General features: G+C 40.9%; 1 protein-coding gene across 3 annotated transcripts in view; it reads left to right on the top strand.

Annotated features, from left to right (window-relative positions):
• Positions 1–27796, top strand: part of MAPRE3 (microtubule associated protein RP/EB family member 3) — a 1644409-nt gene that overhangs the window by 1492229 nt on the left and 124384 nt on the right. For all 3 annotated transcript variants that reach the window (XM_044062866.1, XM_044062868.1, XM_044062867.1), the window contains one exon: positions 15972–16124. In XM_044062866.1, the coding sequence (XP_043918801.1) occupies positions 15972–16124 (153 nt within the window). The remainder of the gene's footprint in view (positions 1–15971; positions 16125–27796) is intronic.

Raw genomic sequence — 27796 nt, 5'->3', positions numbered from 1 at the left:
CTCCTAAAGACCACCCCCATTGAAGCAAGGGACCCACAGTAGATTCAGTGGTGGTGGTTGCAGCCACTGAGAAGAAAGTTGCAAAAGAGAGTTCCTCTATCCATCCACCAAACAGGGAATCACATGTTAGATGTATTTGGGAAGTGTGTTTACCTCTCATCTACTTTTTTGTGAGAGTGCTTAATTACTTGACACGTCATACGCTTCCAGAGGGATTTGACTAAGGAGATTGCCAAATGTCGCTCAAGGACCTTGAGTGCAGATCAAAGAAGGTCTCTTCATTCAGAGTTGACTACCCTGCAATCCTTATCCAGCGTTTCTATGTGCCTTATCTCCTACACCATGGAGGGTGCATCTAGAGCAGCTGGCACAGGCATTTCCATAAGGAAGTATGCCTGGGTGCAGTTATGTAACTTTGCAGAACATTTCAGCGCCTTCTATGGTGGCTCAGCCCTTTTTGGTCCCAATGTTAGAGACTATCTCAAGAAGTGAGAAGCATGGTAAATCTCAGTCTACCATAGGGATCAAATTCCCTCAGAGCACCTTCTCCAGAAGCCAGAAAGAAGTCAAGAGAATTTGGTTTCACAAACCTCAGGGATTTACACCTGATACTTCTAGAGAAAGAGCCCCCAAAGGCAGAGAGGGAAACTCTTATAGTGGATATCACCCAACGGACATAGGTGGCCCGCAAAATCAAGACTTCAGAGGCCTCTTCTCAGAGAAGCCTTTCCAGAGCTTGTGAATGGTTGTTGAACTGTCACACTGTGGAGGCAGTCAGGAGGCACTGATCCTTGCACCCAACAACCTGGATGTCCATCAGTCAAGACAAAGGGATGGAAAAGATTATTACCAGAGGCTGTTTCATTCACTTTCAAACCTGTCCTCTACCCCTGAAAAGATTTCCTGATGTCCCAGTCTCACAATGGGAAGAAGGCACTTCAGACGTAAGAGCTTTTAAGAAATTGAGTCATCCAAGAGGTTCCTGTAAACCAGAGACAATCTGGAATGTGCTCAAGGTTCTTTTTAGTGCCAGAGAAAAAAATGGGACCTAAGGCTAATTCTGGACCTAAGCTGCTTGAACAAGTTTGTGAAGCAAACAAAATTTCAATTGGTCATAATTCAGTCCATTCCTCCCCTGCTGAAGAAGAACGACTAGATGTTATTGATAGATCTTCAGGATGCATACTACCAAATAAAAACGGACAGACATTCAGAGAAGTATCTTTGCTACCAGCTGAGAACTAGTCATTTCCGTTTCAGCTCTCTGTCCTTTGGTCTCATTGTAACCCCCCTCCAAGTGTTACCAAATGTATGGCAGTGGTGGCAATTCATCTACGACTGCAGGGTTTCCGGGTATTCTCATATTTGGACAACTGGCTCATCACCACACCTACTAGGAATCTACTCATTCAAGCCAGAGACTCCTTACTCCAGTTGTTTACAAACTTGGGCATTGCAGTGAACCTAACAAACTCCAAGCCACAAACACTTCGGTCATTAGAGTTTATCAAAGCACTTTTGGACACAAAACTTCAGATGGCAAGGCTCCCCCAGACAAAAGTTATATTGCCTCACAAACAAATCCAAGACATTTTACCCTTCAGAAGACACCAGCAAAAATAATTATTTGCCTTTTGAGTTCCATGGCAGCCTGTATGACATTTGCCCCCCCAGCAGATTCTATATTTGGGTACTTCAGTGGACTGTGGTGGTTCATTGTCAGTCAGCAACAGCCCCCATATCTTTTCAAGTGTCACTAATATAGATTTTCCAGAACATAAATATAATGGTGTCTGTAATGTCCACATGTTCTGCAAGAGCGTCTTTTAATTCTTCTGTCTCCCCCCATGCCACAATGACCACAGACACTTCCCAAATGGGGTGGGGGAGGCATTATCTGAAGAAAGCAGTCCAAGGCACAAGGTCCAAACAGAGGGCAGTCTACACATCAGTGTATTGGAGATGAGAGCAGTTCTCCTAACATTGCAGGCTTTTCAGGACTCACCCCTTGGGTGCAATATCTGTCCAAACAGACAACATAGCAGTTGTTTGGTACATCAACAAACAGGGTGGAACCATAGCTTATCTGTTGTGTCAAAAGGCCACGAGAGTGTGGCAATGGGCAACATTTTCTCGCCACTTTCTGATAGCAACACACATTCCTTGGAAATCCAGTATTCTTGCAGACAGGTTGAGCAGGTCGATTCTATTCTGTCACGAGTGGTTCCTCAGTCCATTAGTAATGGAGTGAATTTTCAGTCGCTGGGGCTGACCTTGCTGCAGTCTTTCTCCAAAGTACCAAATGCAGTAATTTCTTTGACCTAATTTTCCTAGAGCGAGAGTCACCTAGGGGTGCTGTAACACACTCTTGGCTTTGGGACTCCTTTATGCCTTTCCTCCGATGCCCCTGATTACAAAGTTTCTGCAGAAAGTATTCACCATAAAGGTCACAGTCATCCTCACAGTGCCTTATTGGCCTCAACAAGTGTGGTCTCCCTTCTTCTGGCCTCACTTGGTTCACCCTGTCTGAGTGCTGGGCTCAGATACAGGTCTACTTTCTCACAGTTAGGGTAGTCTCACCCAAACATTCAGTCCTTCAAGTTTGAACTTATGGCTTCTCCAATTCCAATGATAGTTCAATAGTCCAGGTTTTCATCTTCCGTTGTTCACATTTTGTCCTCTTCCCTGAAATCTTCTACTAGAAAGATCTACTAAAGCAAATGGAAAACGTTTTCTATTTGGGCAGTTGAAAATAATATTGATTCCTTCTTGCCTCCTCTTCCAGCAATTTTGGATTATCTCAGCTACCTGTTTCAAAACGGAGCTGGCTGCTCCACAATCAAGGTACAGTTAGCTGTTATATTCTCTTTCCGTCTTGGTAAAAAATCACATGCCCATAGATCTCTTGATTATCCAAGGATTTCCTTAGAGAAACTTTCCTTTTAAGTCTCCTGCTTAGAGATCCACCTCCTTCCTGGGGTATTACTATTTTATTGCAAGCATTACCTGTTTAAACCTGCTGCTAGGGTTGCTCTAAAGATTTTATCACAAAAGACCTTATTTTTGGTTGCTATCACTTCTGGCAGGAGAATTACTGAGCTGCACACCTTGTCCTCAAAACCTCTTTGCTTGATATTTCACAAAGACAGAATGAACCTGAAAACCAACCCCTCTTTTCTCCCCAAGGTGGCTTCTGAATTGTCTGTCAACCAGTCCATAAGTCTTCCAGTCTTCTTTCCAAAATTTTAAACAAGGGTGAACATACATTATATCTTCTAGATGTTCACCATTAGTTACATTTTTACTTACGTGGAGGAAAACCGTTTAAACAATCTGATCAATTATTTGCATCATTTTCTACTACTAAGTTGGGAATAGGAGTAGCCAAAGTCACCTTTTCACATTGGCTGTCTCAGTGCATATCTTATGTCTATTGAGAAAGAGGTTTGTCACTTCCAACAATTTCAAAATCTCATTCCACTAGATCTGTGGCTTCATCTACAGCCTTCTTTTCTAGTGAGCCAGTTGACAACATCTGTGCTGCAGCTACCAGATCCAAGGTCCATACTTTCATTTCACATTGCAAATTGGACATCCAGTCTAGGCCAAGAGCCTCTTTTGGTTCAGCTGTGCTCCAAATATCCTTTCTTAAGACCACCCAGGTAATAAGGTAGCTGTTACTCTGTCCCTTGCTTTGGGGAACATATGGAAGAGATAACATCAGATACTAAAGTTGTGTACTTACTATAATGATAGATCTATGTTGTACTACCTCTACTACCCACCCACCATCCCCTTCCTTTTGTTTTATAGTTTCTCACTTTCTAACATCTGGATGACTCTAACTGACCTAGCCTTGGCTCCTTGAGGTTTTCTCTCTATAACCTGGCAATGTTTAAGTCAGATGTTTTTTTTTTCCTATTACCCTCATTGTATTCTAATTTTCTGCTTTTGGAGGGTAAACTCAATCTAAGGTAGTTTGCTGTTTACACAGGGATTATAGGTAAGGAGAGGAGCCTGACTACCAGAGTGAAAGTTTAGAAGTGGCCAATGTCAGATCCAAAGTTGGATCTGAGAACCATACATTGGAGTAGGATAGAAACAGGTAACACAGATCTACCATTATGGTGAGTACATCATTTTCATATTCTTCTCTTCATACCAATATGGGATTCCAGATAATCATAAAAAAATCCATCTTGATTCTGTCATATGGGATTGTGTTTCTGTACTGTCTTCTAGACACCTGTCAGTAAAAGGCTTTTCTTACACAGGAGAAGGTGGATTTTTACTGAAAACTTTCCTGTGCTTCTCCAGTCAGTCTCAGATTTCTGCTTAAGAGTATCTCAGGATTCTAGGCGTCATGGCTTCTATGATTTTCATGATTCCTCTTGCCAGGTTATGTATGAGAAAAATGCACTGGTTTGTAAAAAAAAAAAAAAAAAAAAAAAATTCTTCATCCTCTGAAATTTCAGTTTTCGGATTTGTCAAAAGGGAACTGCACTGGTGGAGACAGCAAATGGATGTAAATTTAGATCTTCCCATTTCTCCTCAGATCCCAAGGCAGACACCCCAGATTTTGCTCGGGAAGCAGTTTTTATGGGAGTAATGATGCAAGGTCTGCAGAACCCAGACAGACCAAAGCATATAAATGTGAAGGAGATGTTGATTGTGACTCATGCCTTAAAATCTCTTCATCATTTGTGGTTCACAGGACCTCTTCAGGTGATTGCATAGAACACCACAGCGACGAGGTACATAAATAAGCAGGGGTACAACCGTTCTTTTCTTCTATGCTGGGTGGCAATGATGGCTTGTGAGTAGCTCTGCAGCACTCCTTAACCCTACAAGCATCTCATATTCCAGCAGGGCAAAATGTAAGGGCAGACAAACTAAGCAGGACCATTACAGACCCTCACAAATGGAAATTGAAAAAGGGGGTCTTCCAGGAATTGTTTTTTCCTGATGTGGGAAACACCTCAAATAGATCTGCTTGCCTCCTTTCAACACAGGCAACTGAACCACTCCTGCTCCAGAATGCCTTGTAAGCAAGCCTGGAAAGCAGCTGCAGTTTCATTTCTTTGTTTGGGAATGTTACTTTATGCACTTCTACCCTTTCTAGTGCTGCCATGGTAATTCTGAAGATTAAGAAAGACTCCAAAAATCACTGACTCCCCTTTGGCCCAGGCAGCATTGGTTCTCCCTTCTTGTGGAATTGACCAAGGGCAACTACCATAAGCTTCTTCACAGGCTAGGACTACTCACACAAGACAAGGCAAGTTTGATAGACCCTAGTGTGAAGCAACTTCAACTAACGGCCTGGATGATTCACTTTTGATTCCTTTGAATAAAAAAACAAAAACAAATATGAGACAAAATCAGAGACATTCTGTGAAAGCAAGGTCAGTTGAGACCATCTGTGCCTCTACATTCTCGCATATATAAGACGCACACCAACACACGTGCACATCATGCTCAGGTGTAACCATCAATTACAGTCACTTGTATTACTGACTGTACACCATCAAACTTTGACTAGATCAAATGAATGAAACAAATATATATATATATAAATAAAAGAAAGGCAGCAACATACTTTCTTAGCCTACTGCTGTCAAAATATAGTACACAATCTTTACCCCTCCCCAACTTACATATCAACATGTTAGCTCTAAAATCAAGAACACTGAAAAATGGGGGACAGTCTGGACCAAAATCAGGAACATACAGCACTCTTATATAAAAAATCTGAAACTTAAATACATTGCATTATTTAGTGACCAGTCCTCTCGTTTGCCATGAAAAATTGAAACATGACGAGGAACAGACCAAAATATGAGGCAAAATCAGAGGCTTTCTGTGAATTGGGGATAGTTGAGTTATCTATTCCCCCCACATACATATATTGCGAGTCAGGGACATTTGAAAGCATCTGTTCTCACCAACACATGTTACTGTCTCTCATCACAAACACACACACACAGTAAGTCCTTAAAATCCTTACCTTCTTAAGTGGCATGCATGGTGCTAGTAATAAATAAAATATATAAAAAAAACTGCCCCAGCGCTCGTCCCTGTCGTTACATTTTTCTTTCACCTTCAGCTTCAGTCTGCTGCCTCAGTCATCTGAAGCAGCCTAAGGCAATCTAAGCTCTTCCCTGCTTCGAACAGCAGCCCACTGAGCCACTTTCTTAGCCATTTTTCTGCCTTCTGCAAAAGGCAAGAAAAAGTATTATATTATCAGGATGTTTTAATAAACAGCCCAGTAAGCAGAATTAGCCACTTTGTTTTTAAAGCTCTCTGATATTCCAGGAATTCTGCAAATGCACAGTAACACACATGGAGTTCTGTTATCATCACTTAAACTGCAATCTCAGTCATACCTCTCAACCTGGAAACATCAAAAATCTGGACAAAGGCCCATGAAAAATAGGTACAAATCTGTACACTGATTAACATAAAATTTGCAAACTTAATTATGTAACCCCACCCACTCCGATGGAATTGTGGGATATCAACTTTCAAACACAAACTGATATGGCCCCAGACCTTGTAGTAAATGGTAACTGTTTTTTTTTTTTTTTAAATGTGTAGCAATGATGTTCACTGGGAAGGGAGAAGATGAGAAACCTTAGGATTTTGTTTTTGGTGACTTGCAGTATATGGGTTTTGTGGTAAAAGTAGGGCATTTAATGGTAGACAGTATTCTAATCTTATCAAAATAATATTATAGTTTGCTAGGACCTCCAAAAGTCATTCTCCATGGCTTACTGATCAGTGCCATAGCTAGAGTTTGTGCCGTCCAGGTCTAAGTTTGCCACACCCCTCAAAAAATTATGCCCCCCCTTACAAAGCCCTCCCCCCTGCAGCCATTCCTATGTCCCATTACTTGGCTGTTTTGCCCCATTTACCATAAACACTGTAATGTGCATACTGCTTTACTTCTACAGTGATTATTTGGATTTCATTTAAAACTTTTATTTTACATTTTATAGCACAAATACTGATAGACATCTGCTAAACAAAACAATACAGTCTCACAGTGAAAACAGACTTAGCATTAAAGCTTCTCTGCCCTTAAAACTCATATTCATTGAAACAGCATTGAAAATTTGAAATTCGCATTCAAAGAAAATGCATCTGGCCAGTGGCAGATAAAGACTACATTTGGGTTGTTTTCAAATCATAGGCCCCTTCTACATGAAACATATATGTTTTCTTTGATACACCTTCTCAATTATATTAAATTATATTCCTTGTATAATACAAGACACTTGTTAGAGTGCATTTTAAATTTATTGTTTGTAACATTTTTTCAGTAAGCAATGAAATAAAATGCATGAACCATTAATGACAAAACTGCTCAATTCAGAAATTTCCATCATAAAAGTCTACTTAAACTTCTACAGTCCATCAGTATCCGCAAATATGAGCAATCTCTGCAGAAGAAAAATTCATCTAAATAATTCCACATTAAGGGAAGATCTGTAACTAATGAAGAGGTTGCCGCTAACAAACAACTTTATATTTTATTGTTTCATCTACAAATAAAGTGCTTGTTGACTTTGAGGGATAAATTGCCTGTTACATTAAAAAATGATAAGCTACTGATATTGCAATAGGGAATGGATGGCAAACTGATAACAGGTTCATAGTTACCAGGGATGGCTCTTACTATTGCGATGCAGAACTGCAGACCCCCCCCCCCAGCTGTACAAAAGAAAGAAAAAAGAAAAAACTAAAGAAAAAAATAAATAAAACAGCAAACGTGAGTCCCAGACTTCTCGCATGCATACTCGCAGCATTTCCGAGACTGGACTGCTACTGAACCAGTCTGGAGCATGCGCACAGAATCCGGACTGCTGGTGAGACAGTCTGGATTAGGAAGACAGCCTGGCAACAGCAAAGATCCCAAAGTCTATGCAGTCACAACTGCATAGACTGGAAGGGGATCGGACTGCAACATCTGCAGGCTGGAGCCTGCTCTCGTGGGAAGGACAGGAGTTTGGCTCTCTTGTGGGGCTTTCATTTTGAAACTGGAGCTTGGCTGGCATTAACAAAGCAGGTTTTGGACTGAAACTCTGCAGGTAATTGTTTATTCTAACTAATGGAAGGGTGTGTGAGTGTGTGTGTGTGTGTGTGTGTGTGTGTGTGTGTGTGTGTGTGTGTGTGTGTGTGTGTGTGTGTAATGCCCCAGTACCTAGAAAGAAGTCAGGAAATATACCTGCCCTGTACCTTGGGAGTAGGTAGCAAGAAGTTTTGCCGTATATGTTTGCTCTGTTGCTCATAAAATCTGTGTTTTTTTCTGGATTTTGAATTCACTAAATAATGACAGACATTTGAATTTCAGACTTCATATTCTTCAGAAAGTACGTGGTAACACAAAGCCTTTTATTTTAGCAATTTTCTGTTTATAACATCAGTATTTAAATGTATCCCTATTTTTGGGGCTGTATTCGCCCATTATTGGTTTTGTCCAGGTTTTTGTGCTAACAGGTTGAGAGCTATGGTGAAAACTAAATTCACTGAATGTGTTTGGGGGCTGTATTTCCCCATTATTGGCTTTGCCTAGGTGTTTTGTGCTAAGAAGTTGAGAGCTATGGTGAGAACTGAATTCACTAAATTGTAGCCATTTAAGTTTCAGTCTACCTATCTTTCAAAAACAGCTGATTTGGCATAGTGCTATGTTTCTCTGACTGTAGTGCACAGGGTCCTGGGTTCAAGACTTGGCAGTGAAATGCATGGTGGTAACACAACATGTTATTCTAGCAACTTTGCAAGATTATGCAAGCAATGTTTAAAATGTGTCCCTAGTTTTTAGGCTTTTGCCCCCCCCCCCCAATAAATTTTGTCTTTTTCCAGATTTCTTGTGCTTCAAAGTTGAGAGATACAGTTGAGTGTCTAGTGCATTTTACAAGGAGCTGAGAGCTTGAAAAGAAGTTTAATGCTGCGTATGGTGTGTCTGCTGGCATTGTTAATAGCACAACATGTAGTGTACTTGCTTTTGATGCAGAAGACTGTGGGTTCTATTCCCACAGTATATAGATGCATTACTGATACTGTATTGTGTTGTACTTTTAAAGGGGGTGGATGCTGCAGTCCTGAGAATGTCCTCTTTGGTGGAGATACCTAGTAACAATGAACCTGTTAGCAGTTTGCCATCCATTCCCTATTTCAATATTACTAGATTATCATTTTTTTAATATAGCATAGGCAATTTATTCCTCAAGAGCAACAGGCACTTTATTTGTAGATGAAACAATGAAATATAAAGTTGTATGCTAGCAGCAACCTCTTCATTAGTTACAGATCTCTATAATATGGAATTATTTAGATGACTTTTACTTGTGCAGAGATTGTGCATATTTACTGATACTGGTAGACTATAGAAGTTTGAGTAGACTTTTATGATGGAAGTGTTCTGGATTGTGCAGTTTTGTCATTATTGGTGCATGCATTTTGTTTCATTGTTTACTGGAAAAATGTTCAAAACAATACATTTAAAATGCCCTCTAACAACTGTACTGTATTATACAAGGGATATCATTTAATACAATCAGGAAGGTGTATCAAAGAATACATGTATGTTTCATGTACAAGGACCTATGATTTGAAAACAGCCCAAAGTTAATCTTTATCTGCCACTGGCCAGATGTATTTTCTTTGAATGTGGGTTTTGATGCTGTTTCAACGAATGTGAGTTTCAAGGCCAGAGAAGTTTTAATGCTAAGTCTATTTTTATTGTGAAACTGCATTGCTTTGTTTAGCAGATTTCTATTAGTGTTTCTGCTGTAAAATGTAAAATAAAACTTTTAAATGAAATCCAAATCATCATAGAAGTAAAGCAGTATGCACATTACACTGTTTATGAAAAATGGGGCAAAATAGCCAAGTAATGGGACATTGGAATAGCTGCAGGGGGGAAACCCCCATTCAACCATGATTTTGTGAGGGGGGAAGGGTGGCAAACTCAGCCCCGGCTGAACTATACCTCTCAACTGTCCAGATTTTTGCAGAATAAATAGATTTTTGCTCCTTATTTTTGGTTTATTCCTCACAACATTTGTGGTTTTCTGGCAAATCATTTAGGAATGAAGTCACTAAATAATGACAGACATTGAGTTTTAGACTTCATACCCTTTGTGGTACAGCGGTAACATTGTTGCCTTCACAGCAAGAGGTTTTCCTGTTTGATTCACGGCTGGAGTGCCTTCTGTGTGGAGTCTGCATGTCCTCCCCACGGTCGTGTGGCCTCCGAAAGACATGCGTGAATGGGCGTGCCCTCGCTGAAGGTTGGGCGTTGGGCTGGCAACTCAGCACCATAAAAATCGACTACCAATCATTAGCGGACTGGAGTTCCGCTGTGGTGACCCCTAACCGGGAAAAGCCGAAAAGACAAAACAAACCCTTCAGAAAAATGCATGCTAAAGCAAGACCTGTTATTCTGTCAACTAAGTTTATACAAGAGTAATTTTTAGTACTGTTTGTATGTTCCCGCAATATATTTGGCCTTGTCAGAATTTCCTGTGTTACGAAGTTGAGAGGTACGAGCAAATAAATCACTTTATAGAATTAGGTATATCCAAACCTCTCAACTGTCCCCAATTTTGGCTCAAAATGTTGCTCTCCCCCTAATATTCCCTCTGCAAAATGGCAAATTTGGAAGAAAACATGGAGGGTTTACAATTAATAAATAAGTGTAACGATCAGAGTAATAGATTACTTTTAATTTCAGAAATGCATGTAGATTCTCTTATTTTGTCAGCTGCTCAAGTTAAAATACTAATATTAAAAAAAGTGTCCCTTCTTTGACAGGTTCCCAGCTGTATTGTGTGGCTGTTTTATACTTTTGCATCACATTTTCTGTCCGTTTTTCATAAAATTGTTGTTTTCTGGCAAATTAATGGCAAATCATTAAAGACTGAAGTTAGAAAATAATGACAGACATTTGAGTTTCATATTTCACACCCATCAGAAAATTCATACTAATGCAACACCTACTATTCTATTATCTTTCTAAGTTTATAAGAGCAATATTTAAAAATTGTCCTTATTTCAGAGCCTTTGTCCCACTTCTGTTTATGGCTTTGTCCAGATTTCTTGCTCTGAGGTTGAGAGTTATGACAAATATGTCATGGCTATCACCGTCAGCCAGAAACATTTCAAATTGGGACATACTTGTTGCACCCTACTTCCCCAACGTAGTGACTCTGGATGTGTCCAAGCAAGGCAAGGAGCAGTTATGCAGTGTAAGTGTGCAGAGTATCTTCCCATCTAAGGTAGACACAAGTACTACAGTGGCTTTTCATCTGTTCTTGATTTTGCAGAATGTTCTGGTTTTCTCTCGTATTTTTATACTGTTGATATATGCTTCTTCTTATTCATAAAATGCATGTTGTTGCAGAGCCTGCTGTGTTTAAGTGGCAATGCGTTAATGATCATCAGGTAAGCTTGTTTGAGACTGTAAGATGCAAGTAAGCTTTAATAAGCATACTGTTAAAGAATTACTAACATTGAAAGCCTTTTTGTTGCCATGTAGAGAATATTTACATAACTAGATTGTATAAGCCTTAGGTATTGAAATACATATGACAGTATTTGTAATAAAGGACATGATTACAGTATTTTCAGAAGCTCATTACATTTGTTGGAGACTTGCAGTCATCTTTGCAGGGTTTACCCATAAACTAAACAGAATGCCATTCATGTGTGGTCCATAACCTGTGCAGTAATCCTTTAAGCAATTTATCTTGAGCTTGTTTCTTGTTTGCTGTTCATTTTTTACTTTGATCATGTTTTCCCCATGAAACAAGTATATAGTTGTTGTCAGGCAGCAGTGGGGGTATTACAGAGATTGCTACTTTCAGCATGTTACTTGGTACTTTTATAAAGCTGAATATAAATTAGAACTGCAGTGCAAGAAGTGATTTGAGTGCTGTTTGTTTTTTTATACTTGATTTTGACTGGCATTCCAGTAATGTATTAAAAAAGTAATTTCTTTTTTCATGCCTCACAACCTTTTTGTTTCCATCTAGATATTAAGTAAGCAGTAATGTAGCCAATGCATTGAAATATTTTTTTCTTCTACACTTCATTTTGTCTTGATTGGACACTCATAATGATGGTTTGGCACCCAGGGCAGCGTATTTAATTAAACTCCCAGTTTTTGCAGTTTTTTAACATAGCCCTACTCCTTTCTGGTTGGCCACACAACCCTTCCTGTTGGCCCCACCAATTCAGCTGTCTCCTGCAGCCCCTCTTTGATTTGAAGCCACCAGCCGCCACTAATAGTTACTAGGTATCTTTGCCAAAGAGGACATTCTCAGGACTGCAGCATCCACCCCTTTTAAAAGTACAACATAGTACAGTATCAGCAAACCATCTACATACTGTGGGAGTAGAACCAACAGCCTTATGCAGCAAAAGCTAGCATTCTACCCATTGTGCTACTAATACAGACTTCCCATAAGCAGCAATAAACTTCTCTCCCCCGAGGAACTATGCAGCATAACTTAAGAAATCTGGAAAAAGGCATTTATTAGGGGGAGGAGACAAAGGCCCAAAACCAGGGACACATTTTAAACATTGCTTGTATAATCTCAGAAAAGTTACTACTTGCTAGAATGAAATGTTTTGTGTAATGTTACCATGCATTCCCTGAAAGATTGCCATTTAAGTTTCAGTCTTCCTATCATTAGTGAATTCAGTTCTCACTAATTTACTAGAAAACCACAAATTTTAACAGGAACAGGCCAAAGAGCTGGTGTGGGTAGGGAATTCAGGCTCTTATCACCTATACATAGAACACAGGGTTTGAGCCTGACTACTTCTACTTACCAGGCATGCATACTGGGGCATTTTACACACACACACACACACACGCACACACACACACACACACACACACACACACACACACGCACACACACCCTTAGTAAATCCGTGCATGCACACTTACTAAATCCACACACGCTTAATAAATCCGCGCTTACACGCTTACTAAATCCACACACACACACACACACACTTACTAAATCCAGCGGCCTTAAGTTAAACTGAAATGGCAGCACACATACTGCAAACTTATAAGTTAAACAGAAACAACAAACTTACTAAATCCAGTGGCCTTAAGTTAAACTGAAACGGCAGCTCGGCAGCTTAACCAGAAATGGCAGACACACACAAACACTGAAATGCAAACTTACTAAATCCAGCGGCCTTAAATTAAACAGAAATGGCCTTAAGCAATAAACTGAAATGGCAGCTCGGCATGGCAGACACACACACCAGCACTGAAATGCAAACTTACTAAATCCAGCAGCCTTAAGCAATAAACTGAAATGGCAGCTCAGCACTGAAATGCAAACTTACCAACTGAAACGGACAAACACTTAAAGCAACTTTTAAGCAGATATGAAGAAACAGAAATGGCAGCTCAGCATACTTGTACAGTTAAATTAAACTTTGAAATGGCAAACACAGGTTAAACTGAACTGAAATGCAAACTTACTTCTACAGTTAAATTAAACTTTGAAATGAAATGACAAACTTTCCAGCTCGGCAGACTTGCATTAAACTGAAGTGGCTCAGCAGCATAAGCCCCAACAGGCACTAGGGTTACCACCTTCCTTCATGGCTAAAACCGGAGTAAAGCCACGCCCCTTGTGCCACCAGTAATCCCGCCCACCCCACCCCATTCTCCCGCCCATTTTGTGATGACGCGATAACATCACTCGGCAGAAACGCCCTCTTTTTTCATTCCTGCTACCTGCTTTCGGCTGATTTACTATGCTTTTCTGTAAAAAAAGCATAGTAAATCAGCTGATTTACAAACTCCGATAGTCTGTTTCCTTTTTGAAACAGAATACCTGAGTTTGTACAGTGTTTTCCGGACTACCGGAGAATCAGTTTGATTTCCGGATAGTCCGGAAAAAAAACGGACAGGTGGCAACCCTATCTACTTAATTTAATGAAATGACAGAACTACACACATTACTTAAAGCAGATGAAATGGAAACTCAGCAAGTTAAACTGAAATGCAGACTTACAAAACTATGAAATGGCAAACTTTCCAGCTGGGCAGACTTGCATTAAACTGAAACAGCTCAGCAGCGTTTCAAATAAAGAAATCTACCCAAACAGGCACACACTCCCCCCCTTACTTACGTACTTCTGCTGACTGCCACTATTGCTGTTTATATTTTCTGTTTCCCTCCTGTCCAACAGGCAGTAGGTGATGTGTGGTGACATCAACCATAAATTTAAAGTGGTAAACTGCTAATACAAAAAAAAAAGACAGGGAAATTTGAAAATTAAGGGGGCCACTTGGAAAATCGTGGCACCCAAATATTTTGCCCTCAAAACCGGTAAATACCAAGGAATTCGGTATGGTTGAGAGGTCTGATTTCAATCTGTAAGCCATTAAAAAAGTAAACAATGTAATAATAAAAATATATTTTTTTCTCCTTTTTGTTTTGCTGGGGGGTGGTGTCTGCTGCCCAGTAGCCAGGGCCACAAGCCAACCCTGGTCGGAACCAAATATGCAAGAACAAAATATATTATATGCACATGTGCAGTGTGTGCAAAGTGAAATAAACTATATGATATAAGACTGATTTACTTATTTTGTAAGTTTGTTCCTTGTGAATCCAAGGGAGAGGTCCACATATTATTTTTACCATTTTTGAAAGCCTGATGATTTCTCACAGGTGATTTGTATCTGGGTTTACGGCTGGTTTTACTCCTGAAAGCTGGGATGTGCTAATTTGACTGCAAACTACAAACTAGTAAATGACAATGACAACTATATTGTAACAATTCATACTTAATAAATATTCATGAGGAATGTTTCAGCAAACATTGTGAATATTTATTAAGTATGTGTCAAAATCGTTAAGGGTAGTGTGAAAGGACAGTAGAGGCATGGTTTGCTATTGTGCATCGCAGGAGTACTTCAGAGAAGCAACATCGAGTCTTCTTTGTCATCCCAGTCAAGAACCCAACTACTTTGTTGTAGTTTATGGGCTTTCATTTCTGTAATTGCTTTGCACTACCAAGTCCTGATGCTGTATTGAAGTGTGTGCATTTCCATTTGTGGACTGTGTGGTTTTACTAAAGCTTTTCACAGCTTTATTTAGCAAGCTGTTTGGTTAATTGTGGGATGGTTGTTTGTGTAATTCACATTGTGACTTGTAGTTGAGTATATCGGTGATGTTTGGTGTCAAAACCACAGCAGTATAGTTATTTCCTGGAGAAAAACATCATCTGAAAATTGTGACTTTGAATTGAGTGTGGCAGAAACTGATTTTGTAGAGTTTGTTCCTTGTGAATCTAAGGGAAGGGGGGGGGGTATCTGTGTGTTATTTTTGTCATTTTTGGAAGTCTGATTATACTAGTTTCTCACAGGTAATTTGTATCTTGGTTTTAAAACTGTTGTTAAGCCTGGAAGCTGGGTTATGTTAATTTGACTGACAACTACAAACTAATTTAATCCAGTAGCACCTGCGGTTTGTTGTTTTGGAAAAAACTGAGTCAGAAGTTAAAACTGCTGTTCATAACAAAGGCAGTAACCCACACAAGTCAGATTCTGGGGGCAAGGATAAGTCAGTCATCTTCTGTTATGGTTAGTACCTCACAAAACATTTCTCTTAAGTCATTACATGTGGGATGCTTTCTATTTTTGTAGAACTGCTCAAGGTTACTGTATTGCATCTAAATGTCAGTAGATGTAAGGGAAGAATGTGGAACCTTTAGTGTAATTTTTTAGCCTTATACCATAAAAATGAAGAAGACGAGACCATGTATAAAAATACATAATCAGGTATCCAGCAAAAATGTATTCACATTTTTTTTTTTTTTGCTTTATCACCATATACTTCCCTTAAAACTCTAAATTCTGCTTGCAGGTGAAAATGTATATTTTTAAACAATTGCTGGATTGTATTGACTGTTATTTTTCTCCCTCTTTGTAGCTTATGGAGCTGAAACTAACTGTGGATGGGCTAGAGAAAGAGAGAGACTTCTATTTTAGTAAATTAAGGGACATAGAACTGATATGTCAAGAACATGAAAGTGAAAATACTCCAGTACTCTCCAGAATTATAGAAATCCTTTATGCCACAGAGGTAGGTTCTATCTATGTCTGTGCCTGAAAATGTTATCTTCTGAGGTATGTAAAAATTGAACCTGATATGACCTTTCATAGACTTTAGCAATGCCGCTGTATAGTGTCCCCTTAAAAAGAAAGAAGTGTAATGAAAACATTTCTAGCTGTCAGTTTCCTCCTTACTTGATTAGATTAGCTGTTACTCAGTTCATTTTTATGTAGGCTTTTTTTGCTTACGAGTCCTAATCTTTTGAAAATAGTTTTCAGAAGTTGTTAATGCTTTGTCCATGAGATGCTTGTAATTGGTTGATTTCAAAATATGTTCTTTAGTAGATCACTGCTGGGACTTTATCCGCAAAGGTGCCATCTGGACAGCTAGCCTACCAAAGCTCAGAAACCTTCCTCACTGAGGTGTACATCCATCCTTTGCAAACACCAGTATGCTTCTAAAAGAGGAGCATATGTCTGCCCCATCTTCAGAACTTTCTCATCATGTTCACATATATGTAGATATCCATCAGTGTCACAAACAGTTTTGACGTCTCGTTGGTCATAGCCCCCTAAGTGTGGGAAGATAAGAACCCCTTTGGGGATTATTTCTTGTTTTTAATTATTTTCTTTTTTTTTTTTTTTTTTTCTTTCTTTTTTTTTTTTTTTTGTGGTAATTGTCATGTATGTCTCTCAGAAAAGAAAAATGTGACTGTGGTAGACATATTTCTTGCCATGAGTATCATCCAAGTTGTGTTTTGTTTAGGGGCTCAAGACAACTTAAAATTTAGTAAAGTTGACAGATGTTTGCTTCTAAGACATTGAGAAGTCACTTAAGGACCCTTGATCATGATTAAGAAACAAAAATTTACGTTTTTTGCTTTTGGTGGATGCCACCATGCCATCCACATCTTTCACTTTAGCGTCCAACATTTAAACATATCTAAGTGGTGCCAAAAGAAGAGAGCGACTCACGTAGGATCTCCACTACTTCTTTAAGATCAGACCCATGACTGTCTTTTGGCTTCACCCAAGACCTCTAGTACTGAGCCTTTGGAAGCTGCTATAAACAGAGGAAATTGCATGTCCTTGACCATCTTTCAGTCTCTTCCCCTATTGGCCATCCACTGTTGACTACCTTAGAACCAAGCGTCATTATTTCTGAGGCGGTATGTACCACATACTTGTGAGGGAAGAAATTGAAGGTAGTGGAGTTAGGCAATTTGTTAAAAGCTATAGAGGCCTTACAGCCAGGACAATCAATCTTCCTTAAAAAGGAAAAAGGAATCTTTGTGTTAGGAAGAGGATATTTTGGATACTTAAGGCTTGGATTATGCCTCTCACATTTCCTCTCCTTCAGACTGCAATCACATGAAGTTACTCTTTCTTCTGACTCCCCTAATGAAGAGATTTCCTTTAGCAGAGCCATAACCAAAATGAATGGATTTTACAGGTGGGAAGGAGGGGATTTCTGACACTCAAATATGTGTGTGTGTGTGTGTGTGTGTGTGTGTGTGTGTGTGTGTGTGTGTGTGTGTGTGTGTGTGTGTGTGTGTGTGTATTTTAATCTCCTTCACATGGATAGATATTCCAACCTCCATCCCGCCTAGTGCTTGGAGCCTTACAATATATCTTTGTGTCAGCTTGTCTTTCTCATGACTGACAATCTCTTGCTTCGGAAAAACTTGATAGATTCTTTAGGATTCAGGAGTCACACATCCTCAGTATAAAAATCCTGTTGTTAACTGTATACTCATCAAGGCTTCTGCTTGTCCTTTAGGAATTTGGGGTTTGACATAATGGCTAAGATGTTTACCTTATAGACACAAGATACAGAGTTTGATTCTAACTTCTGAGGGAAATTGGATAGGCTTAAAATGGTCCACAAGGGCAGCTAGCCTAGTACTTACCTATGAACCTATAGTCATCACAGCTGATTTAGAGAAGGGAACTAAATTGGTTCCTGTTCCAAATTATCTTCCTAATGACAAAGAAAGTAGAGCCCTACATATGGGAAAAAGTTTATACCTCTGTCACTCTTTCTTTAGGGTTATTAATTGTCACATTCATGCAATTACATTTCTTGTAGCCATGTTAGGTGGCATGGGTCAGAAAATAGCTGAGATTCCCAGTCAAGATATACTATGTAATTTGGTGACTTGTCATGATTTCTGTAACCTGATTGTACTGGAGTTTTTCTCCCTGGGCCTCCACTGAAAATGCACTCTTTATGGCCCAGTGGACTTCCCCGGTCATCAGTCTCAAATAAGTAAAATAAATAAGATGTTAGATTCAGTTTACTAGACATGCTGCATTTTGCCTCATAAGTAGCTAAATATTCTGTTAAGTATAACTTCTAGATTTGATGCTACTAGCCTTGTCAGCTGTAAACATGCTTGGCTAAGGCCTCAGCATCTTACTGAAGATGAAAAGCCATAGTTATTAAAGTCTCCTCTTGATAGAGTCTTCCTTTCTGGGAGTCCTTCAGCTGATGTCATCAAAAATGTGGAAGAGGGGGTTACCTAGATATGACAGAATTTACCCTTCAAAATCAGTGACTTTCTTCAGAAAGCTGTCTAAAACTAAATAAAGAATAACATTAACAATCAGAATTTATTTCAAGACATGGCAAGGGGACTATGTCTAAGCAGTCTGGGCCAGGACTCCCAGCAGTAACAGAGACCATCCCTGACCATTTTTTTCCAGTCCCCCTTCTCTTTCCCAGTCTTCTTTCTTCCTTCCCTGTCTTCTTTCTTCCTTCCTTGTAAAAGGAAAACTGTAGAGAGAACTACCCTGTAGAGAAACTAAGAAATTAATTTTAGCATAAATATAAATATAAAATAAGTGAGGCACCACAGGATCGGTCAAAACTTATTCATTTAATAGCCATCATAAAAGACCCCAGCCACCATAATGATGCCATATGTACCACTCCATAGAAGTAGCTGTGAGTCAGAGGTGCCAGAAGCTGCTGAAGGCTGGGGATGGGAGGTCGAGGGCAACAGGGGCACATAACAATGCAAAAAAGGAGGAAATATTTATTTATTTACATATTGGCATATACTACCGTAAGAGACGCAGAAAACAGAATCTGAAATATGTACATTCCTGTCAAAACATGTATAACATGCACTTTAATATAACCAAAAATTATAGAAAATATTACATGTGAAGTTGTTCTATCTCGCTTTCATTCTCACTGATGGGCTCGGAGCCGATCCTTGGCTCCGACTCGGCCAAATGCAAAAGCTCAAGGTCTTCAACCAGCTCCTGGCCTACTCCCTATCCCATGATGCACTGGTGCTTCCCCCAGATCTCGTTTGCTGCTGCAACAGATTGGGTGTTTCACCAGCTCTGGCCAGTGAAAATAAGTATTTTTCAAGTTTTAGTACATTTTTTGATAATTTCCTCTTCTATATAGTATTTCTTAGTTTAAACAAGTTAGTTAAGTGGTTTACAAATAGTGTTCCTTTCTCTTTCTCTCCTTTGTGGCCGTTTTTATTAGGCCTAGTTTAACTCCCTTTCCCTTTTCTTCAAAGTGTTGATAGTTCTTAGTTTATAGTAAATTGCTACAGTTTAGATTTCTTACAAAATATATAACTGTGTGTGGTGTGTTTGTTGTTAGCATTAGTTTGATTGCCTGTATTATAGAAAGGCTTAAGTATCTTTTTGTGAGCCCGTTTTTTATTTAGGGCTGTTTCTTCCTTAATATTATAACCTGTTTAAATTAGAAGGCTTTAATAGTTGTTTCATAGTATTTCTAGTGTGGTGTGTTATTCTTCTTAGACAGATACTGTGTGGATATTGTTTTTTGTAGAATTGTAGTCATGTCCCAGGAGAAATCAAAATCTGGTTTCAAAAAATTTCCTAAGTATGGACAGAAGATGTCTATCACTGATGGACACTCTGACTGTGTATATTGCTGGGGGAAGGTTCACCTCCAAGAAAATTGCTCCATATGCCACTCGTTCAGTACTAGAGTGCTGCAAGAGAGAAAAAGTAAACTGATTGCTAGAGGACTGGTAAAGTCCGCTTTTCAGGACTCATTAGATAAGGACAATACCCAAGATAGACATTCAAAATCTTCAAAGATTTCTTCTGGATCAGAGCCAAAGAAAAGCTCATCGACTCCAAAAAAAACAGACAGACCATCTACCTCAGCGCCACAAGCTTTGGAGCTAGTGGTTGCACTTGTTGGTAAGAGCCAGTCCCCGGTTTTGGAGACGGTTTCTCCTACCCTTAAGTCACCTATTTTACAATCAGTGGCTTCTTCCATAGCTTCTTCTCAGTCCTCAAGACTCTCTGATAAGGATGTGGATCGTGTGGTGCAGAGGCTTCAACATACACCAGCACTAGCAAAAATTTTGTCGGGGCCGATCCTTGGGGCTTTGGGCCCGACTGAGACCCAGTCCATTACTTCTGTTCCTCCACTGATCCGATTTGAGGTTTCGGAGCCAGAGTGTTCGGAGCTGATGATTGTGGAACTGCCGGAGCCGACACTTGCTCCAGGTCTGTCGGTTCCTACTACTCTGACCTCCTTGGTGCCGACCTTGGAGTCTAGGAGCCGACACTTGCCTGTCAGTTCCAGGGAGGATAGTTGGACCGACCTCTTGGTTCTGACTTTACATCTCGGGGCTTCGGCGTACCTGAGCTCAGCACCTACCTTGGACTTGCATCCCACTGCTCCGGTGCTGGGGAGATCACCTGCTTCTTCAGATCCAGGGATTTCTTATCATCGGAGCCGGGGGGCTTTTGATGCCATGAGAAGAGTGTTATCCCCTCTGGCACCCACATCATCAGAAGCAGCAACCTCCTCCCCCAGAGCACCTGTATCTACCTCTGCTTCACTGGTCCCTCAAAAGCGTAGACACCCAGAGCCTCAGGTTGCTCCATTGGGTGAGCCATGCTCTTCCGAGACCTCACCAGAAGCTCCCACTGAGGAGGTTCCCAGGAAGAGACTTTGCAAGAGGAAGCACCTGGACTCCCCAGAGGAATCCGTCATGTCAGATACTGACTTAAACGAGTTAGAAGGGTCCCCACGGTTCCCCTCTGACAATATCTCTTTTGGGGATATCTTGGAAATTCTCAAACAGAGGGGTGGCTGGAAGCCCATTAACCCTATTGATAATGAGTCAGTTCTCCTGAAGGCTTTCGGGTCTCGACCCTCCACCTCTTGGGTGTCTCCGCCTTTTGATGAGCTGATGGAACTCATCTCTCAAAAGGCGTGGGAGTCCCCGGATACCATGGAACCTGTCCCTCGGAGGCCTAATAAATTTATGACTTCCCCCCAGGACAAGGCTTTCCTAACCAAAGGAGTACCAGTTGATGCTATGGTGGTGGCGGCAGCCACCAAGAAGGAGTTGTCAGAGACCTCTACATCTGTTCACTCTCCTAACAGGGATTCTAGGATCATGGACAATTACGTAAAGCGCATGTTTAGTTCAGCGACCTTTGCTCTTTGATCCCTGATCCCTGAACTATCTCACGCATTTTACCAGACTACACAGAGGTCTCCTTAAGGAGCTGGGAGATACTCTACAGGGTGCAGTAGCTGCAGGAGTTTCAGGTGAAGAGCCTGCTACCCTAAATTCCCTTGTAAACTCTTCCATGCGTCTGATCTCATACACAGCTGATGGAACAAGCAGGGCAGTGAGTACAGGAATTGCTCTTAGGAGACACTCCTGGATGCACTTATGTTCCTTTTCGGAGCCCTTTAAGTCATCCTTTGTTAACACCCCTTTCAATGGCTCGTCCCTTTTTGGACCCAAAGTGAAGGAAACGCTTACCAGGAGTGAGCAGGACGGAAAGACTCTGTCTGCCGTCGTAGTCTGTTTTTCCACCCCTACCAGACCTTACCCCAAAGGTCAGAAGGGAGGGAAAATGTGGTTCCATAAAACTCAAGGAGCTTTCCAGGACACTCGCGGTGAATCCCCCTCTAGAGGCAAAAGCGGGGGTAATAATGGAAGACACCATCCACGTGGCAGAGGGGGTCTGCAGAATCAGGGCAACAGAGATCAGTTCTTTGGAAAGCCCTATCAGCGCTCCTGAAAGGAGGCCCACCTGTCCATCTCTGGAGGCAGTTGGGGGATACTTATCTTTGTACCCAGTCGCCTGGCAAAAAATAACAAAAGATCGCTGGGTACAAATCATCATCTCCAGAGGATACTCCATTCCCTTTGCCACCCCACCCCGTCTTGTAAGGAAAATCCTGGACGTTCCACCCAGTCACAGGGAACAAGCAACCGTAGAGGTTCAAAGGTTGCTAGAAAAAAGAGTCATCCAACCAGTCCCGGCAGACCAGAGAACATCCAGAACTTACTCAGGGTTCTTTTTAGTTCCAAAGAAAACAGGGGACTGGAGACCCATTTTGGATCTCAGCAGACTAAACAAATCTGTCAAAAATACAAACTTCCAGATGTTCACACTACAGCCGATACTTCCCTTTCTCAGAAAAGACAATTGGATGTGCTCGATAGATCTCTAGGATGTGTACTACCACATCAAAATGGCCAGACCATAGAGAGATCATCTGCGATTTTGGCTGGGAGCCAGTAGCTACCAGTTTCGAGCTGTGCCCTTTGGTCTCACTACAGCCCCCAGATTGTTTACCAAATGTATGGCAGTAGTCACGCCTCACCTGAGACGTTTAGGTATGGAAACACTTGGAATCCTAGATGACTGGCTCCTTACCGTCACCACCAGGTATCAACTCATACAAACATGGTACACAACCTTAAACCTGTGCAGTCAGATGGGGATTACCATAAACTCAGAAAAATCTGCTTGTCGCCATCCAAACATACCATTTTTATAGGAGCAGATATAGATACCATTTCCATGACCGTAAAACTTCCACCAGAAAGGGTTTGTGTTCTACGAAAACAGGGCCTGAATCTTCTATCAAACGAAAAGGCCCCAGCTTCAGTGGTGCTCAAATTATTGGAGACAATGGCGGCAGCACTCATTGCGATTCCTTTAGGTCAAATGCATATGCATATACTGCAATGGCTTCTGTTTACTCAATGGTCCTTTCAAGAATGTCCGATGTCACATCAAATTGTGATAATGAACTCATGCAGGAATGACCTTCACTGGTGGCTGACATCTCAACAAGTAATAATAGGTCGCCCCTTTGTTCTACCCACTCCCATTGCCACTGTGACCACGGACGCCTCCCTGATAGGGTGGGGGGGCATTATCAGGGAAGAACACCCCAAGGCACGTGGAAAGAACATGAGGCTCATCTGCATATCACTGTCCTAGATATGAGAGCGGTACTTCTAGCGTTGCAGTCCTTTCAAGACTCCCTTCCTCTAGGGACTATTGCAATTCAGACGGACAATATGTCAGTGATCTGGTACATAAACAAACAAGGAGGAACCAGATCTTACCCCGTATGTTGAGAGGCCCTGAGCGTATGGCAATGGGCAACTTCTTCCCAGCGCTTTCTGACAGCAACGCTCATCCCGGGGAAGTCCAATGTGATAGCAGACAAATTGAGCAGAGCAATTCTATTGCCTCACGAGTGGTCCCTGAAACAAGAAGTGGCGGAAAGGATATTCCACAGATGGGGCCACCCTTGCTGTGACCTCTTTGCAACCCCAACAAACATGAAATGCAGCAGCTATTTTGCCCTAATCCCCCCTACTGGAGATTCCCCAAAGGACGTGCTTTCACACAGTTGACCCCTGGGTCTCCTTTATGACTTTCCACCCTTTCCACTGATACCCAAAGTTTTACAGAAAGCAAAGACTCTGGGAAGGACCGTCATTCTAATAGCCCCTTACTGGCCTCATCAGGTTTGGTTCCCCTTTCTTCATCCTCATCTGTTGGAAGAACCTTGGATCCTGGACCCAGTTCCAGATCTTCTGATTTATTCATCAGGGGCTGTTCATCCTGCACTTCACACCCTCAAATTGACAGCTTGGCTGCTCCAGTTCCAAGAATAGCCAGGTTTCAAAATCTCTCAGCTGCAGCTCAGCACATTCTAATACCCTTCCATAAATCATCTACCAGGAAGTTATACCTTAGTAAATGGAAAAGATTTTCTATATGGGCATCTCAAAACAATCTTGGCCCATATCTGGCTTCAGTTTCATCCATTTTAGAGTTTTTGACCAAACTTTTCAATGAAGGGGCAGCTCCTGCAACCATTAGGCTTTAATTAGCAATTTCTAATTTTCACCTTGGTGATCAGGGGTCTAACATCATGTCCCACACACTCTCTAAAGCTTTTCTTAAGTGCACCGCTCATTTGAGACCCCCCCATTAGGTCCCCAGTTACACCATGGAATCTAAATTTTGTGCTTTCTCGAATCGTTTTACCCCCATTTGAACCGGCTTCATCTTGTGACCTGAAATATCTATCATGGAAAATCATTTTTCTAGTAGCTATTACTTCAGCTCAGAGGGTTTCAGAGTTACACGCCTTGTCCATTAAACCTCCATATTTAATATTTCATAATGACAGAATTTCACTTAGGACAAATCCATCTTTTTTACCTAAGGTTTGTTCAGAGACAAATCTCAATCAGACTATAGAATTACCTGTTTTTTCCCCTAAATATACTAGTAAGATGGAACATATGCTGCACAAGTTTGACGTCCACAGACAACTTCAGTTCTATTTACACAGGACTAAGGACTTCAGAAAATCAGAACAGCTCTTTGTTTCATTTTCAGATTCAAAGAAAGGTGCTCCAGTGGTAAAAACCATCTTGTCAAAATGGTTATCAGATTGCATCTCTTTTACATACAATTCTGTCCATTCACCATTACAACAAAAAATAAAGGCCCACTCAACTATAGCTGTTTCCACATCTTCAGCCTTTCTGGCCAAACTACCAATAGATTCCATTTGTGCAGCCACATGGTCTAGACATCATACCTTCATCACTCATTATAAATTGGACAAGGTCTCCAGGGACAGGGCCTTCTTTGGTTCCACTGTCCTGAGGAATATATTCCCGTGAGCCACCTGAGAAAGATGGTGCTTGGGATGCTAACCCATCGGTGAGAATGAAGGCGAGATAGAACAACTTCAAATAAAGAAGTTATGTATTCACCATAATGTTCCATGTGAGTTGTTCATCTCGCCTTCATTCTTACATCCAACCCCCTACCAGTTTCTTTTGGAGAAGTTGAAACAAGTCTGGGTTGTCTTTAGTCCTTATCTAGTGTATCCTTGGATACCATTTTTTTGGGGGGAACTTATCTAGTCAGCTTAGTTGGCAGCAAACAAGATCTGAGGGAAGCATCAGTGCATCATGAGATAGGGAGTAGGCCACAAGCTGGTTGAAGATCTCAAGCTTTTGCATTTGGCCGAGTCGGAGCCAAGGATCGGCTCCGAAACCATCAGTGAGAATGAAGGCGAGATGAACAACTCACATGGAACGTTATGGTGAGTACATAACTTCTTTTTTACCCTAGAAAAAAGGATAATTTTTAGTTCTTATTTCAAGTAAATGTACATCAAGTCAAGCCAAAGGCTGTATCTTGTCTGCCTTTGAGATTATTACAGACCTTTCAGGTAATAGAATGATATTTGACTACAAAACATACTTAGGACTGTAATTATAACCCAAGAGCTTCCGGTACAGCATGCCTGTGTATTTGTCTCAGTAGCTTTAGCTGCAAGAAAGCATGACATTGTAGCCACAGCATGCTACAATTCAAACATTCATTTTTTTCTAGAAATAGTTAGTATTTTAATTTCTGAGATATTGCAACTTAATGAAAATATTTTTAATTGGCACCAAGACAAGAACCAGGACCCTTTTAAAGCTAGTATTTCTCCGGTTCTAAAATATTTGTGTGAATTATGATCCACTGGCCTTTCTTACTCCTTTATCAAAGTTCAGTTTGTCAGTCATATCAGCAGGTCTGCCCTTTCAATGAATTTCTATTATTTAACTGTAGCCTCCAAACAGGCTTTGTGCCTCATGAATGAAGAAAGGCAACAGTCATCCCTCTGCACAAAGGTGGGCCATCTACAGACCATGGAAACTACAGACCCATAGGTCTCGCTAGTCTTGTATGTAAAGCCATGGAAAGAATTGTCATGGAGATGATCAATAGAGGTATAGTAACCCTCCAGACACTGGACCCAGCCCAGTTTGGTTTTGTAAAGGGCAAATCATTCCTACTCAACCTGGTGGTGTTTTTTGAGAAGGTCACCAAAGCAATAGATGAGGGCAAAATCGTTCACACTGCCTACCTTGACCTGGCCAAGGCATTTGACACAATACCCCACTCGGGCATTGTTGACAAACTCAAGAGGTTAAATACAAACCCGTATGTCACCCAGTGGATAGCCAGCTGGCTTCACAGATAGGACCCAGGAAGTTAGAATTGGGGAGTCCACCTCTACAAAGAGGCCGGTCACAAGTGGAGTCCCTCAGGGATCAGTCCTTGGACCGCTCCTTTTTGGCATTTACTTCTCAAAAGTCAAGACCAATGTCAGTGGTCTCTGGCTGACTGAATTTGCAGATGATTGCAAATTAAGAGCTGTCATTGAATCTCACACTGACCCAAATGTTCTCCAGGAGGAGCTGACACAGACAAACAACTGGTGTCAGAGTCATGGACTAAAACTAAATGCCAAGAAATACATAATAGTATCCTTTGGGAAGTCATTTATCCCTGGTAACTATCATATTGACAACGCACCCCTTACAGTTGACCCAGTAGTCAGGGACTTAGGGACACACATAGATAGTAATCTAAACTTTGAACATCACGTGTCTACAGTGGTGAGGAAATCATTCCATGTTGCTAAACTTATAAACAAAGGTATGGCATCTAAGTCCAAGGAAATCATTGTTCCACTGTATTCGGCATTCATCAGATCTATCATTGAGTAGAGTGCCCCCTTTGGTATGTACTTAACCAGGCATATCCAACAGGTGGAACGTCGACAGAAGTTCCTCACTAAAAGAATACAGGGCATAAGTAATATGTCCTACGCAGACCGCCTCAAGGCCCTCTCCCTATTCTGTCTCCTACAGGCTTTTGAGGGGAGATCTCTGCTTGGCATACAGGGCATTGTCAGACCCCACTCTGATGGACCTCCTGCATATCCACAAAACAATTAGTACCAGAATTACCCATTCTAAAGGCTTAAACCTTGCTTCTGATATTAATAGGACCTGCTGGAGAGATAGGTATGTATCCCAGAGACTACCCCATCTATGGAACAGGCTCCCCACCCATGTGAAGCAGAGTTCCGCCCTAATCCAATTCAAGTGCAACTCGAACAGTTGGATGGGAAACTGGAAATTCATCCCTGGTCTAGCAACTATGTCTGTGATGCAAATAGGTAACCTGTAAATGGTTCATCTCCCAGGCCCATGCTTACATTTATCAAGGGTATCAGAACTCGTCACAGATTTGGGATGCATGGCTAGGCTTAAAAAGGCCCTTGTGGTTGTTAGCCTAATAAACACCTACGAACCTATATATTCTGGATATTAGTTTTACTTAACCATTTATGTAGACGTCAAATAACCTTCATATGGAAGCAAAACATTGTACCAGACTGTCAACAAAAGCCCCTGAAACTCTGGCTTTACTATCTGTATGTAAGAAGCCATATGTCTGATCACTGTAGAAGTCACAAGAAAATAAAAATAGGAATTGTAAAAAGGTACTTTAGTGCAAAACATATACATGCTGTCCCATTGGGCTGTGCTACTTTTCGGAGAA

Source organism: Protopterus annectens, chromosome 2.part1 (assembly GCF_019279795.1).
Source record: "Protopterus annectens isolate FY-2018-M chromosome 2.part1, PAN1.0, whole genome shotgun sequence".
NCBI lineage: Eukaryota > Metazoa > Chordata > Ceratodontiformes > Protopteridae > Protopterus > Protopterus annectens.
This window is presented reverse-complemented; position numbering and strand designations above follow the sequence as displayed.